We start from the raw sequence: 13,419 nt of genomic DNA on the forward strand, positions 1-13,419 counted from the left end.
GAATGCTTCAGCATACCAAGACATTTTGGACAATTCCATTCTCCCAACTTTGTGGGAACAGTTTGGAGCTGGCCCCTTCCTCTTCCAACATGACTGTGCACCAGTGCACAAAGCAAGGTCCATAAAAACATGGATGACAGAGTCTGGTGTGGAGGAACTTGACTGGCCTGCATAGAGTCCTGACCTCAACCCGATAGAACACCTTTGGGATGAATTAGAGCGGAGACTGAGAGCCAGGCCTTCTCGTCCAACATCAGTGTGTGACCTCACAAATGCGCTTCTGGAAGAATGGTCAAAAATTCCCATAAACACACTCCTAAACCTTGTGGACAGCCTTCCCAGAAGAGTTGAAGCTGTTATAGCTGCAAAGGGTGGACCGACGTCATATTGAACCCTATGGATTAGGAATGGGATGTCACTTAAGTTCATATGCGAGTCAAGGCAGGTGAGCGAATACTTTTGGCAATATAGTGTATATGTATATATATAAACCAGTTACATATTTTACACTCAGAAAAAACTTCTGAAACATAAGGCAGTGTAGTCCTCTAAAACATTCATTCACAAGTCATTCAGTTCAAAGACACTTCTTTTCTCCCTTAGGCTGCCAGGCACAATAAATAATGTTGCTGAGGCCTTTGTGTCCACACAGATTCATTCTTTCGCCTTGGGTAGGCGGAACTTGAGGCATTTGAACTGAATTCCAGTCTTGTTAGTCTCAATAAGGGCCACCATTGTATGTAAATGGCTTATACAAGAGCATATGACTGCTATGGTGCAGGGCAGTGGCTAGTGTTGAGGAAAATATTTGCATTTCCAGATGGCCTGGTGTTCTTCACTGAGCCATTTAGTGCAGTGATTCAACCCTTTTCTGGATATATTTGCGTACCACAACTTCTGAAGGTAACTGATAAAATATTTGTTTTTACTAATTATAGCAATTTGTTTTAGTAGCTGTCATTAATGTCTATACATTTCCATTTCATACTGTTTGCTATGATGTATACATAAAAAACCCCTATCCTATTTAGTAATATATCTACATGGGTAAAATGGTATAGTATACAGTAGAGCTTGTTAGGTGCTTTAAATACAGCTAATCTGCCTTTTATAGAGCTGGAGAGGCTGTCACATGGCCTTGCCCAAAATATTGCGATTGGCTTTTCTTTTTGCATCAGGTGACAGCATGTGGCAATAGAGCATCGCCCATGCTCTTTTATTCAACTCCAGGGCAGACACAAATTGCAGTGTCCAAATGCCCAAAGTGTCCAAATGTCAAGACTGCACCTGATGGTCGATATTTTTGGACCTGGCAAGGCTTATGCTGCTTACACCACGGGCTGAGCTGGTAAATTGGTAAATTGTACTTTGTAATTATTATTAATGTAAAGGGCTTACATTACTGTCTTTTTTACTGGCTGTTAATCATACATTTTACATTTAGGCTGTAATATTAGAATTTGCCAAATTTAATTTTGAAAACTCCAAAATTTTGACCGTAATATCTTTCTTTTACAGAACTGGAATCAAAAATGAATTGGGCGTCTTTTTACGCCGTAATCAGCGGTGTAAATAGGCATTCTACAGGCATTGGGCGCATCTGGCTCTCTGTCATTTTCATCTTTCGCATCCTGGTTTTAGTAGTAGCTGCCGAAAGTGTGTGGGGCGATGAGAAGTCTGGCTTCACCTGCAACACCCAGCAGCCTGGTTGCAATAGTGTGTGTTATGACCAGTTCTTCCCAATCTCCCATATCCGTCTTTGGGCCCTGCAACTGATTCTCGTCTCAACACCTGCACTGCTGGTAGCTATGCATGTTGCTCATCGCCGGCATATTGACAAAAAGATCCTAAAATTATCAGGCCGAGGTGCCACTAAGGAGTTTGAACAATTAAAGAATCAGAAATTCAAGATTACCGGCGCACTTTGGTGGACATATATGATAAGCATAATTTTTCGCATAATTTTTGAGGTGGCCTTTTTGTACATATTTTATGTGATCTACCCTGATTTCAAAATGGTGCGTCTTGTAAAGTGTGATTCTTATCCCTGCCCTAACACAGTGGACTGCTTTGTTTCTCGTCCAACAGAGAAGACCATCTTTACTGTCTTCATGCTGGTGGTATCTGGGGTTTGTGTTTTGCTAAACATTGCAGAGGTGCTGTATTTAATAGGTAGAGCATGTTCCCGCTACTTCCAGAAACCAGAAGGAGATCCACAAGGACCCTGGCTCACTCAAATGCTGTCTCCTTACAAGCAAAATGAAATCAATCAGCTCATATCAGAGCATTCATTTAAGCCCAGATTGAATTTGGCCAGAAAGAGCCCTACTGACAAAGGGGAGAGATGTTCTGCCTTTTAGCTGCTACCTTCTGGGATGTTTTACTAATCATTGGTAACTAACTTGGAGTTTTAGTAATCATGACCAGTGACATCTGTATTCATTTACTGGGTTAATGTTAAATTATTCAAAAATGTTGCATTTTTGCACTTTTCAAAGAGAAGTAATAAAAAATGGAAATGGCAATGGGCCTGGATATATTGGATATCTGGATATATTGTCCAAAACCTTAGTCTATGTATGTTGGGGTTCAGGCAACAGAAGTGGAAAATGGCTAATATTGATTCAATTTGTTGTCTTACAGTATATATATTTTTATTTTTCCGTTGGAAGACTCCATAATATGTAATAGTTTAATATGTAAAAAGCCTCCATACATATTTAACGTTATGTTAAAAGCTTGAAATATTATGAAAATAAATAGCAATCCAGGCCAGGTGACATTTTCAAAATAATAATTGGTATATATGTTTAATGTAAAGTTATATTGGTTAAACTACAAGGCTATTGTGTTTGTTCAGTGTTTGTCTAAAGTAACTTGATATTCAGAGATTTTCTATTTTTTAGATTAACCTCCTGGGTCAACAGAACATATATTTTAATGAGATCTTGTTTAGAATCTCGCCTTTATTGCAGTCAAATAAATAAAAGATATTAATTCTTGTTAATATCTACTTGTTCATCATTACATTTTTTCCCAATTTAATACATTTTATGGCATGCCCATTGTACACATGAGAATCAAGCTTGAAGTGGGCAAGGAATAGTACTGCTATGGTTGTTATTTTTATTGTTACAGTACATTCAGGGTTCTATCAACTGTTCTATGGTAGGAGAGTCCCTAATGGTATATTTAGCCATGGCATAGCTAGATAAATCACATTATTGATGTTTTATTGGCTGGCTACCCTGTTACTTGAAATAAGAAGCAAGTGGTATCTGATAGTTTACATAAGAGAGTGTGCCGTATACAGTGTGTATATGGTTCTCAATTAAGGATATGGAGTAGACATGGGGATAGGTTTTTGCTCTGTGTGAAGGAACACCATCGATGTATGCATACAGAATCTCTTCTAACTGAAATTTATTCATTGAAAAGGTGAGTCACATTCTATACTCTGTTAATTTTCAAACTTAAAACACATGTAAACAAATACCCCAGTCACTCACAGTCATGCGAAAATATACTGGTATATTCAATTTATATACAATATATATACAATTTATTAGTATATGTAATATTGTATGTATAGTACATGTAGCATGCAGCTACAGTGTCTGTGCAAATGGTAAATTATTTGTTTAGGGAAGCTAGAATATTTTTAAATGTGATTGTGAAGAGGATTGTCTAGCCTTCTGTAATTAATAAGACATACACAGAAACAACTTTCAAATTGTTATTGCTGATATGACTGTATAGAATACAGTGGCTATACAAAAGTGTACACACCCCTGTTAAAATGGCAGGTGATTAAAACAATTAAACCTACATAAATCCTGTCAATCCTATCTTTTTCCATATTTTAATGCAACCAAAGTTGTTGTGTGTGCACAAGAATCTACCATCATAACATATTTAAGTCATTCCATGTTGGAATGTTGTTTGATAGGATTTATATCTGGGATCTGACTTTGCCTTTCCAAAACATTGATATTCTTCTTCTGAAGCCATTTCTTTTTGATTTTATGCTATACATCATTATAATGGCAGAACATGACATTTTGTTAACATACCGCTGTCTAACCTTTCTACAGTGGTTACATACCCCAACAACACATTTTGCCACATGGTTTGGGGTGATTTAAGCAGGGAACAACTTACCCCGATATTCCAATTCCTGTTGCTGTAGGTTTCTTGGCAGCCTCCCTGATAAGTTTCTTCTTGTCCTTACTATTTCGGAGGGAGGGCCTGTTCTTGATAATTTCATTGTGGTGCCCCATTTTTCAGATTCTTGTTGATGATGATGTCATGTTATATCACATGTTATATCTATCGTGTTCCATGATATATCTAATGTTTTGGGAATTATTTTATACCCCTCACCCACCCTTTGACAGTGAGATCCTGTACAACCTTTATAAGCTCTTTGCAGATCATGGCTTCAGCTATCCAATAAAATCAAGAAGGTGATGGTCATGTTATGAGTCGGAGAGGCAGCTGCAAGTGCATATACTTATTTTTAGAATTGTGAATAAAAAAAACTGGTACATAAAAAAGAATAGCATAATAAAAACACTTGAATAAAGTTATGACACACGAATATTGGAAGGAGGGCTATGTAAGGCAAAGCAGCAGCTGTGAGACTGAGAGAAACACGGGAGCTTAAAAATATGACCAATGAGATAATACAGGTGAGCATGAGTATGGTGGAAAAAGATACATATAGCAGGGTTGCCCTCTGGTGGTATGGTGGGGAAGTGGCCATTGTTAATGACTAGCAAGAAAATCCTACAAGAAGCTGATTATTTTTTTGGGGTTCATCAGAATCATTTAATTAAGGACAGGTGTATGATGATTATTTTTGAACATGAGATTAAATGTGATAATGAGAGACTGAAGCTTGCTAAAAAAGAAACTACTCGAGTGCACAGAATCATTCCACCGTGGTTGGTATTTAAGTGTAAATGTAAATGTGACTGATAATTAGCTTTATCCTCTAGATTCTACTGATGGGAACAGCTTCCAATAGTGTGGGGAGATGAACAGTCTGGGTCCTTGTTTGACACTAAACAGCTTGGGTGTCAGAACATGTAATATGAACAAATATACCCAAATTCACTTCCACTGCAGATCATATTTGTGTCCAAAGCCACACACACTTCTCCACAGGAGAAGCGCACTCAAAAAGAAAAGGAAATTTCACAGTAATGGGATAAGCACCTTCTTTTTGACCAAGGCTAAGAAAGTTATACAGCATTGATGAGCAAGGCTGCATATACCTCCTAGGTGAAATTCTGCACACATACCTTGTTAAAGGTTGGCTTTACAGATGTATAATATTTCTTACATATAATCAACCTCCCTTCCCTAATCCTGTAAACTGTTACATTTCCAAAACAACTGAGAAGACTATTTTCATTATTTTCAAGATAGAACTGGCATGCCTGTCGGTTTTTCTCAATTGCACTGTTCTAAAAGCATCATATACATAAAGAGTGGTCTTTTGCATCTACTTATAATACTTTAGTCTTTCTGAAGGACATAACTCAAGTGAAGACAAAAACACTACAGAAAAATAAGAAGAAAAAAAAGTACACCATATAATTCAGTAATAACCACCTTTATTAGTGCTGACATGAAGTAATCATTTTCTCTCATCAGTCTCTTCCATTCATTTAGAGAATTTTCAGTTAACTTCAGTTAAGTGATGTTTCAGACACAGCTCTCTTATGACCCTGCTTCTATGTTGGTATATTTGGCATCATTGTCCTTGTGTATGCCTGCTGGCCAGATGGCCCAGAGGTCCTTTCTGCAAAACAAATCCAAAACATTGCAGCTCCTCAGTTAGAGGTTAATCTTGGCCCCAGGAACTTTTGTGACTCATTTCTATATTTTGGGGGGAATTCCATTCTGGCCTTACTGCTGAGTGGTTTGTATCTTGTGGTATAGCCTCTATATTTCTGATCTAAAAGTCTTCTGTGAATGGTGGATTGTGATACCATGGAGATTGTCAGAGACTATTATTTTGGGTTTTTTACTTTACAGCACTCACAAATATATATATAGCATCAAGGTCAGTTAAGTAGTAGAGGAGGTTGTTAATCAGTTTCAGCTGCTTTGGTGTTAATGAAATTAACAGCGGGTGCACTATTACAGGTGGATGCCACTGGTATTTTTTCCCTACTAATCTTTTCTAACTGTTTTTTACTAGTGTTGCATTTGGCTACTGATCATTGCCATGAGGCAATACCTGGACCCTACAGAGGTTGCACAGGCAGTCCAACTTCATCAGCTCAATACGTGCCATTTCCAGAAGGTTTGAAGTGCATGTAAGAGCTTCCAGGAGACAGCCAGTTACTCTAGGAGAGCTGGAGAGGGCCGTAGAAGGTCCTTAACCCATCATTAGGACCAGTATCTGCTCCTTTGTGCAAGGAGGAACAGGGTGAGCACTGCCAGAGCCCTACAAAATAACCTCCAGCAGGCCACTGGTGTGAATGTCTCTGACCAAACAATCAGAAACAGACTTCAAATTCAAATTCAAATTCAAATTTTATTGGTCACATACGAAATCATACACAGTACGACATGTAGTGAAATGCTTTTTACGACTGTCTTACACAAAAAGAAAGAGTAAAAAAAGAGAAAAATTTAAAATTAAAGTGTGGAAAGTCAGTGTCAGATCAGATATGCATATGCAAATATATGTCTATGTATATGTATATATATATATATATATATACACTATATTGTCAAAAGTATTCGCTCACCCATCCAAATAATCAGAATCAGGTGTTCCAATCACTTCCATGGCCACAGGTGTATAAAATCAAGCACCTAGGCATGCAGACTGTTTTTACAAACATTTGTGAAAGAATGGGTCGCTCTCAGGAGCTCAGTGAATTCCAGCGTGGAACTGTGATAGGATGCCACCTGTGCAACAAATCCAGTCATGAAATTTCCTTGCTCCTAAATATTCCACAGTCAACTGTCACCTGTATTATAAGAACGTGGAAGTGTTTGGGAACGACAGCAACTCAGCCACGAAGTGGCAGGCCACGTAAACTGACGGAGCGGGGTCAGCGGATGCTGAGGCGCATAGTGCAAAGAAGTCGCCAACTTTCTGCAGAGTCAATCGCTACAGACCTCCAAACTTCATGTGACCTTCAGATTAGCTCAAGAACAGTGCGCAGAGAGCTTCATGGAATGGGTTTCCATGGCCGAGCAGCTGCATCCAAGCCATACATCACCAAGTGCAATGCAAAGCGTCTTATGCAGTGGTGTAAAGCACGCCGCCACTGGACTCTAGAGCAGTGGAGACGCGTTCTCTGGAGTGATGAATCGCGCTTCTCCATCTGGCAATCTGATGGACGAGTCTGGGTTTGGTGGTTGCCAGGAGAACGGTACTTGTCTGACTGCATTGTGCCAAGTGTTAAGTTTGGTGGAGGGGGGATTATGGTGTGGGGTTGTTTTTCAGGAGCTGGGCTTGGCCCCTTAGTTCCAGTGAAAGGAACTCTGAATGCTTCAGCATACCAAGACATTTTGGACAATTCCATGCTCCCAACTTTGTGGGAACAGTTTGGAGCTGGCCCCTTCCTCTTCCAACATTACTGTGCACCAGTGCACAAACCAAGGTCCATAAAGACATGGATGACAGAGTCTGGTGTGGATGAACTTGACTGGCCTGCACAGAGTCCTGACCACAACCCAATAGAAGACCTTTGGGATGAATTAGAGCGGAGACTGAGAGCCAGGCCTTCTCGTCCAACATCAGTGTGTGACCTCACAAATGCGCTTCTGAAGCGCATATTGAACCCTATGGATTAGTAATGGGATATCACTTAAGTTCATATGCGAGTCAAGGCAGGTGAGTGAATACTTTTGGCAATATAGTGTATATATATATATATATATATATATATATATATATATATATATATATATATATATATATATATATATATGTATATATATATATAGATATATATGTAGTATCAATAGCAGTAAATATAAATATAAATATGAAAAATAAAATAAAATAAAAATAATATAATAAAAATGTTAACAAAAAATAGTAGTATAATATATATGTATACAAATATAAAACTGCTTTATAAAACTAAACAGAAAAAAACAAATATAAAACTAAAATTATAATACACTAATATAATACAGTACAATGGTTAACTTTGAAATGGTGTCGCAAATGAATACAGTATGTACAGTGTGCATATGTAAGATAAATATATATGTAGATGTCTATAGGCAAGTATAAATGTCCAATTTAACAGGGAGTAAAGTGACGGTGCAGTGTGCACACAAGATGTACAGGAAAGATGTACAGTGAGAGTGTATTGTGTGTACAGAATAGTGCAGAGTACAAAGTAGTGCAATTATTGCATGTGCAACAATCAGCGGAATCAGAGGTAGAATGTCATGTCGTGTGGGAGTATGTCCAGAAGTCCAGACTCTAGGTGTTCTGGTTGAGGGCCCGAATGGCCTGCGGGAAGAAGCTTCTCCTCATTCTCTCTGTGTTCGCCTTCAAGGAACGAAAACATTTCCCTGACCACAACAGAGAGAAGAGTCCATTGTTGGGATGGCTGAGGTCCTTCATTATCTTCCTGGCCCTGGTCCAGCACCGCTTGCTGTATATGGTGTCCAGGTCAGGAAGCTCGGTGAGGATGGTACGCTCGGCTGATCGCACCACCCTCTGGAGAGCTTGCCTGTCCTGTTTGGTGGAACACCCAAACCAGGCTGTGATACTTCCCGTCAGGATGCTCTCAATGGTGCAGGTGTAGAATGTCTTTAGCACCTTTGAGGGCAGTTTAAAGTCCTTCAGGCGTCTGAGATGATAAAGACGCTGCCGGGCCTTCTTCACCAGGGTGTTAACGTGGCAGGACCATGTCAGGTCCTGTGTGATGTAAACACCTAGGTACCAGAAACTGTCCACTCTCTCCACCGACGTCCCATCGATAGTGAGGGGCTGGTAATTCCTCTCCTGCTTTGTGCTAAAGTCCACTATCAGCTCCTTAGTCTTGCTGACATTCAGGAGGAGATTGTTGACCTGGCACCATGTCTCCAGGTTTTTAATCTCCTCTAGGTAGGCCGTCTCGTCGTTATTGGAGATCAGGCCCACCACCACAGTATTGTCCGCAAACTTCACAATGTTGGTGGAGCTGGAAGTGGCTCAGAACACAACACTGGGGGGCTCCAGTGCTGAGGGTGAGTGAGGGTGAGACATGGTTGCCCACCCGTACTGCCTGAGGTCTGTCTCGCAGGAAGTTGGAGATCCATCGACACAGGGATGGGCTGAGTCCCAGGATCTCCAACTTAGTGGTGAGTATGGAGGGAATTATGGTGTTAAACGCTGAACTGTAGTCAACAAAGAGCATTTTGACATAATTCCCCCTTCTGCTGTCCAGATGGCTCAGGGCTGCATGATGGAGGTGTGCGATGGCGTCCTCAGTAGACCGGTTGGGACGGTACGCGAACTGTAGCGGGTCCAAGGTGTCAGGTAGAGAAGAAGTGATGAAGTCTCTGATAAGTCTTTCGAAGCAATTCATCACCACTGAGGTCAGGGCCACTGGGCGGTAGTCTTTCAGGCAGGCGGGCTGGGGTTTCTTGGGGACAGGAACAATGGTGGACTGTTTGAAGCACATCGGGATTGTAGACTGTTCCAGGGAGAGATTGAAGACCTCAGTGAACACAGGAGCAAGCTGGTCAGCACAGGCCTTCAGGACCCGACCCGTGATGCCATCTGGTCCTGCTGCCTTCCTGGTATTCACTCTCCTGAATGCCTTTCTCACGTCGTGCTCCGAGATGATGAATGCGCTGTCCTCTCCGGCATGCTCCTCGTGTGTGCTGCCTGTAGCGCTGTTAGCAGTGCTAATGCCGTTAGTGCTCTGAGCTGCAGTGTCAAAGCGAGCATAAAAGGTGTTTAGCTCGTCTGCCAGAGAAGTGTCCACATTCGCCGATCTGGAAGATGGTGTTTTGTAGTCCGTCATAGTTCTTAGTCCCTGCCACAGACTCCTAGAGCCACTCTGTTGAAATTGTGACTCTAGTTTCTGTCCATAGCACTTCTTCGCCTCCTTCACCACTCTGCACACGCTGTAGGATGCAGCTTTATACTCGTCCATGTTTCCGCTGGCGAGCCCCACGTTGTATGCAGCGGAGCGGGATCTCAGAGCATCGCGGACGGATTTATCCACCCACGGCTTCTGATTAGGAAACGTTCTGATGATAGTCTTGTGATCTGTGTCATCCGCTAGTTTCCCAATGAATCCCACAACCGCTTCCATAAACATGTTGATGTCATCAGAGCTGCGCCAGAACATATCCCAGTCTGCGTCCTCCAGAGCATCCTGTAGAGCGGCCACCGATTGGTCCGTCCAGAGTAAGACCTCCCTCTGAGCCGGAACTTCCTGCTTGAGCCTTCATGAGGGTGGCCTGAGGGCCCAACGTCCTCAAGTGGGCCCTGTGCTCACTGCCCAGCACAGTAGAGCTTTATTGGCATTTGCCATTAAACACCAGAATTTGCAGGTCCGCCACTGGTGCCCTGTGCTTATCACAGCTGAGAGCAGGGTCACCCTGAGCACATGTGACAGACGTGAAAGAGTCTGGAGAAGCTGGAGAATGTTATGATGCCTGTAACATTGGTCTGGGGAAGCATATCCATGAAGGGATGCACAGACGTCTACAGGCTAGACAATGGCACCCTGACTGCCATTAGATTTTGGGATGAAATCCTTGGACCCACTGTCAGACCCTACGCTGGGGTGGTGGCTTCTGGGTTCTTTTTGGTGCACGACAATGCCTGGCCTCCTGTGGTGAGAGTATCTAGGCGGTTCCTGGAGGATGAAGAAATTGATAACATTGAATGGCCCTAACGTTCTCCTGATCGAAATCCAGTAGAACTTTGGGACATTATTAGCCGCCAGGTTGCACCTCAGACTGTCCAGGAGCTCAGTGATGCCCTGGTCCAGATATGGGAAGAAATACCCCAGAGACGCCATCTGTCATCTCATTAGAAGCATGCCCCAACTTTGTCAGGCATGCATACAAGCACGTGGGGGCCATACAAACTACTGAGGGAATGAAATTTCAGCAAAATGGACTAGCCTGCTGCATCATTTTGTCTTTGAATTCAGCCCTCTGTAGGTTGGTAGGTCTTTAGCATTGTACATTGTTCATAAATATATGGGCCATACATACACTATTTATAATAACTACTGCATATATCACCCCCATAACTGTGTATCTACTTGTAATTTATTGAAAATATATCACTATGCACTTCTGGTTAAATACTAACTGCATTTCATTGGCTTTGCACACCTACTGAATCTAAGATGGACACAACTGCTGTTCTCAGTGGGTCTTATCAAAATTAATGTTAAAGACTCAATTAATGCTTTGTCTAAAGAAACAACTAGGTTTTAAATTAAATCTGCAAATTCACAGAGGAATTCAGAATATGGCCATGGATGACTATAAATAAAATTAGAGGAATCATCTCTGTAGTCTTATGTTTTGTGGCTACATATGTTAAGTTAGTATAAAGGACTTTGGTTTAGCCGTCATTTACTTGTCTGCTCCCTGGCCCTGGCTCTGGAATGTCACAGATTAACTAGACCTGTTCTAGAGAACAGCAGAAATGAGAACAGCACAGGCCAGCTTTGGCCTCAAAAGCCAAGAAATCCAATCTTGGATTTCAATCTATGAAACCCACATTGTTTTCGAAACACCACCACGACATCCAATCAGCGACCATAACCTGCTGTAAGTTACATTGGCACACTGCATTCGGATGGGGCCATACTATAGCATCGGACATCGCCTTTGCTAATTTACACACTTCTACAATATTCGTCTTAGTAACCTCAGACTAACAAAGCCATATATCATTAGCTCCTAAATGGAAAACTACTAACGAGAACATATGCTTGCTTAAGACCCTAAGATTACCTGCTATGTCCGGAGCCCGGCAATACACCTAACCAGTGCTGCTGGAGACCTAAAGGCCTAGCTAAATTCACATGCTTTAGAACAGGGTCTCATGAACCTGAAAGAGTCTCCTTTAACCAGAGCTCTTCCAGGATTCTCAGCAGGTGCTTCGCTGAGGACAGCAAACCTGTGAAGTGGAAAGGAATGGTGCTCCCATGGGCAAGTCTTAGCTACCTTTGACTTTGCGACTGTGCCACCGAGTGGTCACCCATTCGCTCCACTGTGAGGGCTCTAATGCCGGAGTGGGGGATTACTAATGCCACTTGAGGCATCCAGATTTTCCCCTACAGACACTACACTACTTTCACTATCACTAACCTTCTCTAGCATCTGGATACACACCTCTAAACCTAAAATCTTCTCTGACGAAGAATTACTAAACATCCTGCAGCTCACACACTGGAAAAGTTGAATGTTTGCCACACTTAATGATTATGTACCTTTGACTGAATATGAAAATATGAAAGTGAAAAATTTAACAAACTATCAACAACAGTAAAAAATATTCAAGAAAAAGAGAAAATTAAACAGTATAATTTAAACGCTGACACAGGCAAGTAGTAAACGGTAAATGCTTCAAACACAGGTACACTAATGTCACACCAGTGCGAAAATCCTTACTGGCCAAATGTGGGCACTATAATAATAGAAAAACACTACAGACTTTATAGAATTGTATGTTTACAGAGATGTTGATTATTATACTTGTCACCTGAGGTAAAATGGTGTTGTGATTGACCGAAGCAGACCAGGGGACTTGTGAGTGGTGTTCAGCAGGAATGTTTTATTGTAGATCAGAACACACTGCAGTGGTTCTGTAGTCAACGAATCCAGTGAAAAGGAACATGAGTTACAGTTTTAAAGGGCTTGAGTGGGCAGGCCTTGAAGGTGTGACAATACAAAAGCCTTGAGGTGATACTCCCCCAAGGGGAGGTAGCCCTCACAGGTGTCGACTCCCTGGTATGCTAATGCAAAAGCTTAGAGGTGATACTCTTAAACAAAGCATTGAATGGGAGAAAAGTCCCCAGAGTTTACTCCCCAACTGTAGGCTAGTTCACAGTTCCTGATCACTGTCTGATTTGATCACCATTTGGTGGTGAGAACTGGTTTATGTAAATTATAATTCAGAAAGGAATGTATGTTACAGTAGATATCAAAATATGTTTTCCTACAACAGCGAGTGAGATGTTTAAAAAAAAAAAGCTTCAATGTTATTTTGAGATTTCTATCTGCTCCCTGGATTTGAAGAAGACCCTAATAGCAGAAAAATATCATAGATTAAAATCTTAAAGAAATACAGAGATGAACCATATTTCCTGGAACCAAGCTTAATCTTTACCACAGTGTACTGGAATAGCCAATGTGTGTTGAAAGTAATCATCTGCTCATGATCTAAAATAAATAAACTACTTGGTCATG

General features: G+C 41.2%; 1 protein-coding gene across 4 annotated transcripts; it reads left to right on the forward strand.

Moving 5' to 3' along the window:
• The first annotated feature begins 752 nt into the window (after positions 1 to 752).
• gjb1b (gap junction protein beta 1b) lies at positions 753 to 3,803 on the forward strand. Of its 4 annotated transcripts, none has more exons than XM_058396370.1 (3): positions 754 to 903; positions 1,179 to 1,356; positions 1,519 to 3,803. In XM_058396370.1, exon 3 carries the CDS (start codon positions 1,533 to 1,535, stop codon positions 2,358 to 2,360), a length of 828 nt encoding a protein of 275 aa, XP_058252353.1. In that variant the 5' UTR covers positions 754 to 903; positions 1,179 to 1,356; positions 1,519 to 1,532; the 3' UTR covers positions 2,361 to 3,803. The 4 variants fall into 4 exon arrangements, with proteins under 4 accessions (XP_058252355.1, XP_058252353.1, XP_058252356.1 ...); XM_058396373.1 differs by having other exon boundaries at positions 1,179 to 1,348; XM_058396371.1 differs by having other exon boundaries at positions 765 to 903; positions 1,115 to 1,356.
• The last annotated feature ends 9,616 nt before the right edge of the window (positions 3,804 to 13,419 follow it).

This window comes from Hemibagrus wyckioides, linkage group LG08 (genome assembly GCF_019097595.1).
Source record: "Hemibagrus wyckioides isolate EC202008001 linkage group LG08, SWU_Hwy_1.0, whole genome shotgun sequence".
Classification (NCBI taxonomy): Eukaryota; Metazoa; Chordata; class Actinopteri; order Siluriformes; family Bagridae; genus Hemibagrus; species Hemibagrus wyckioides.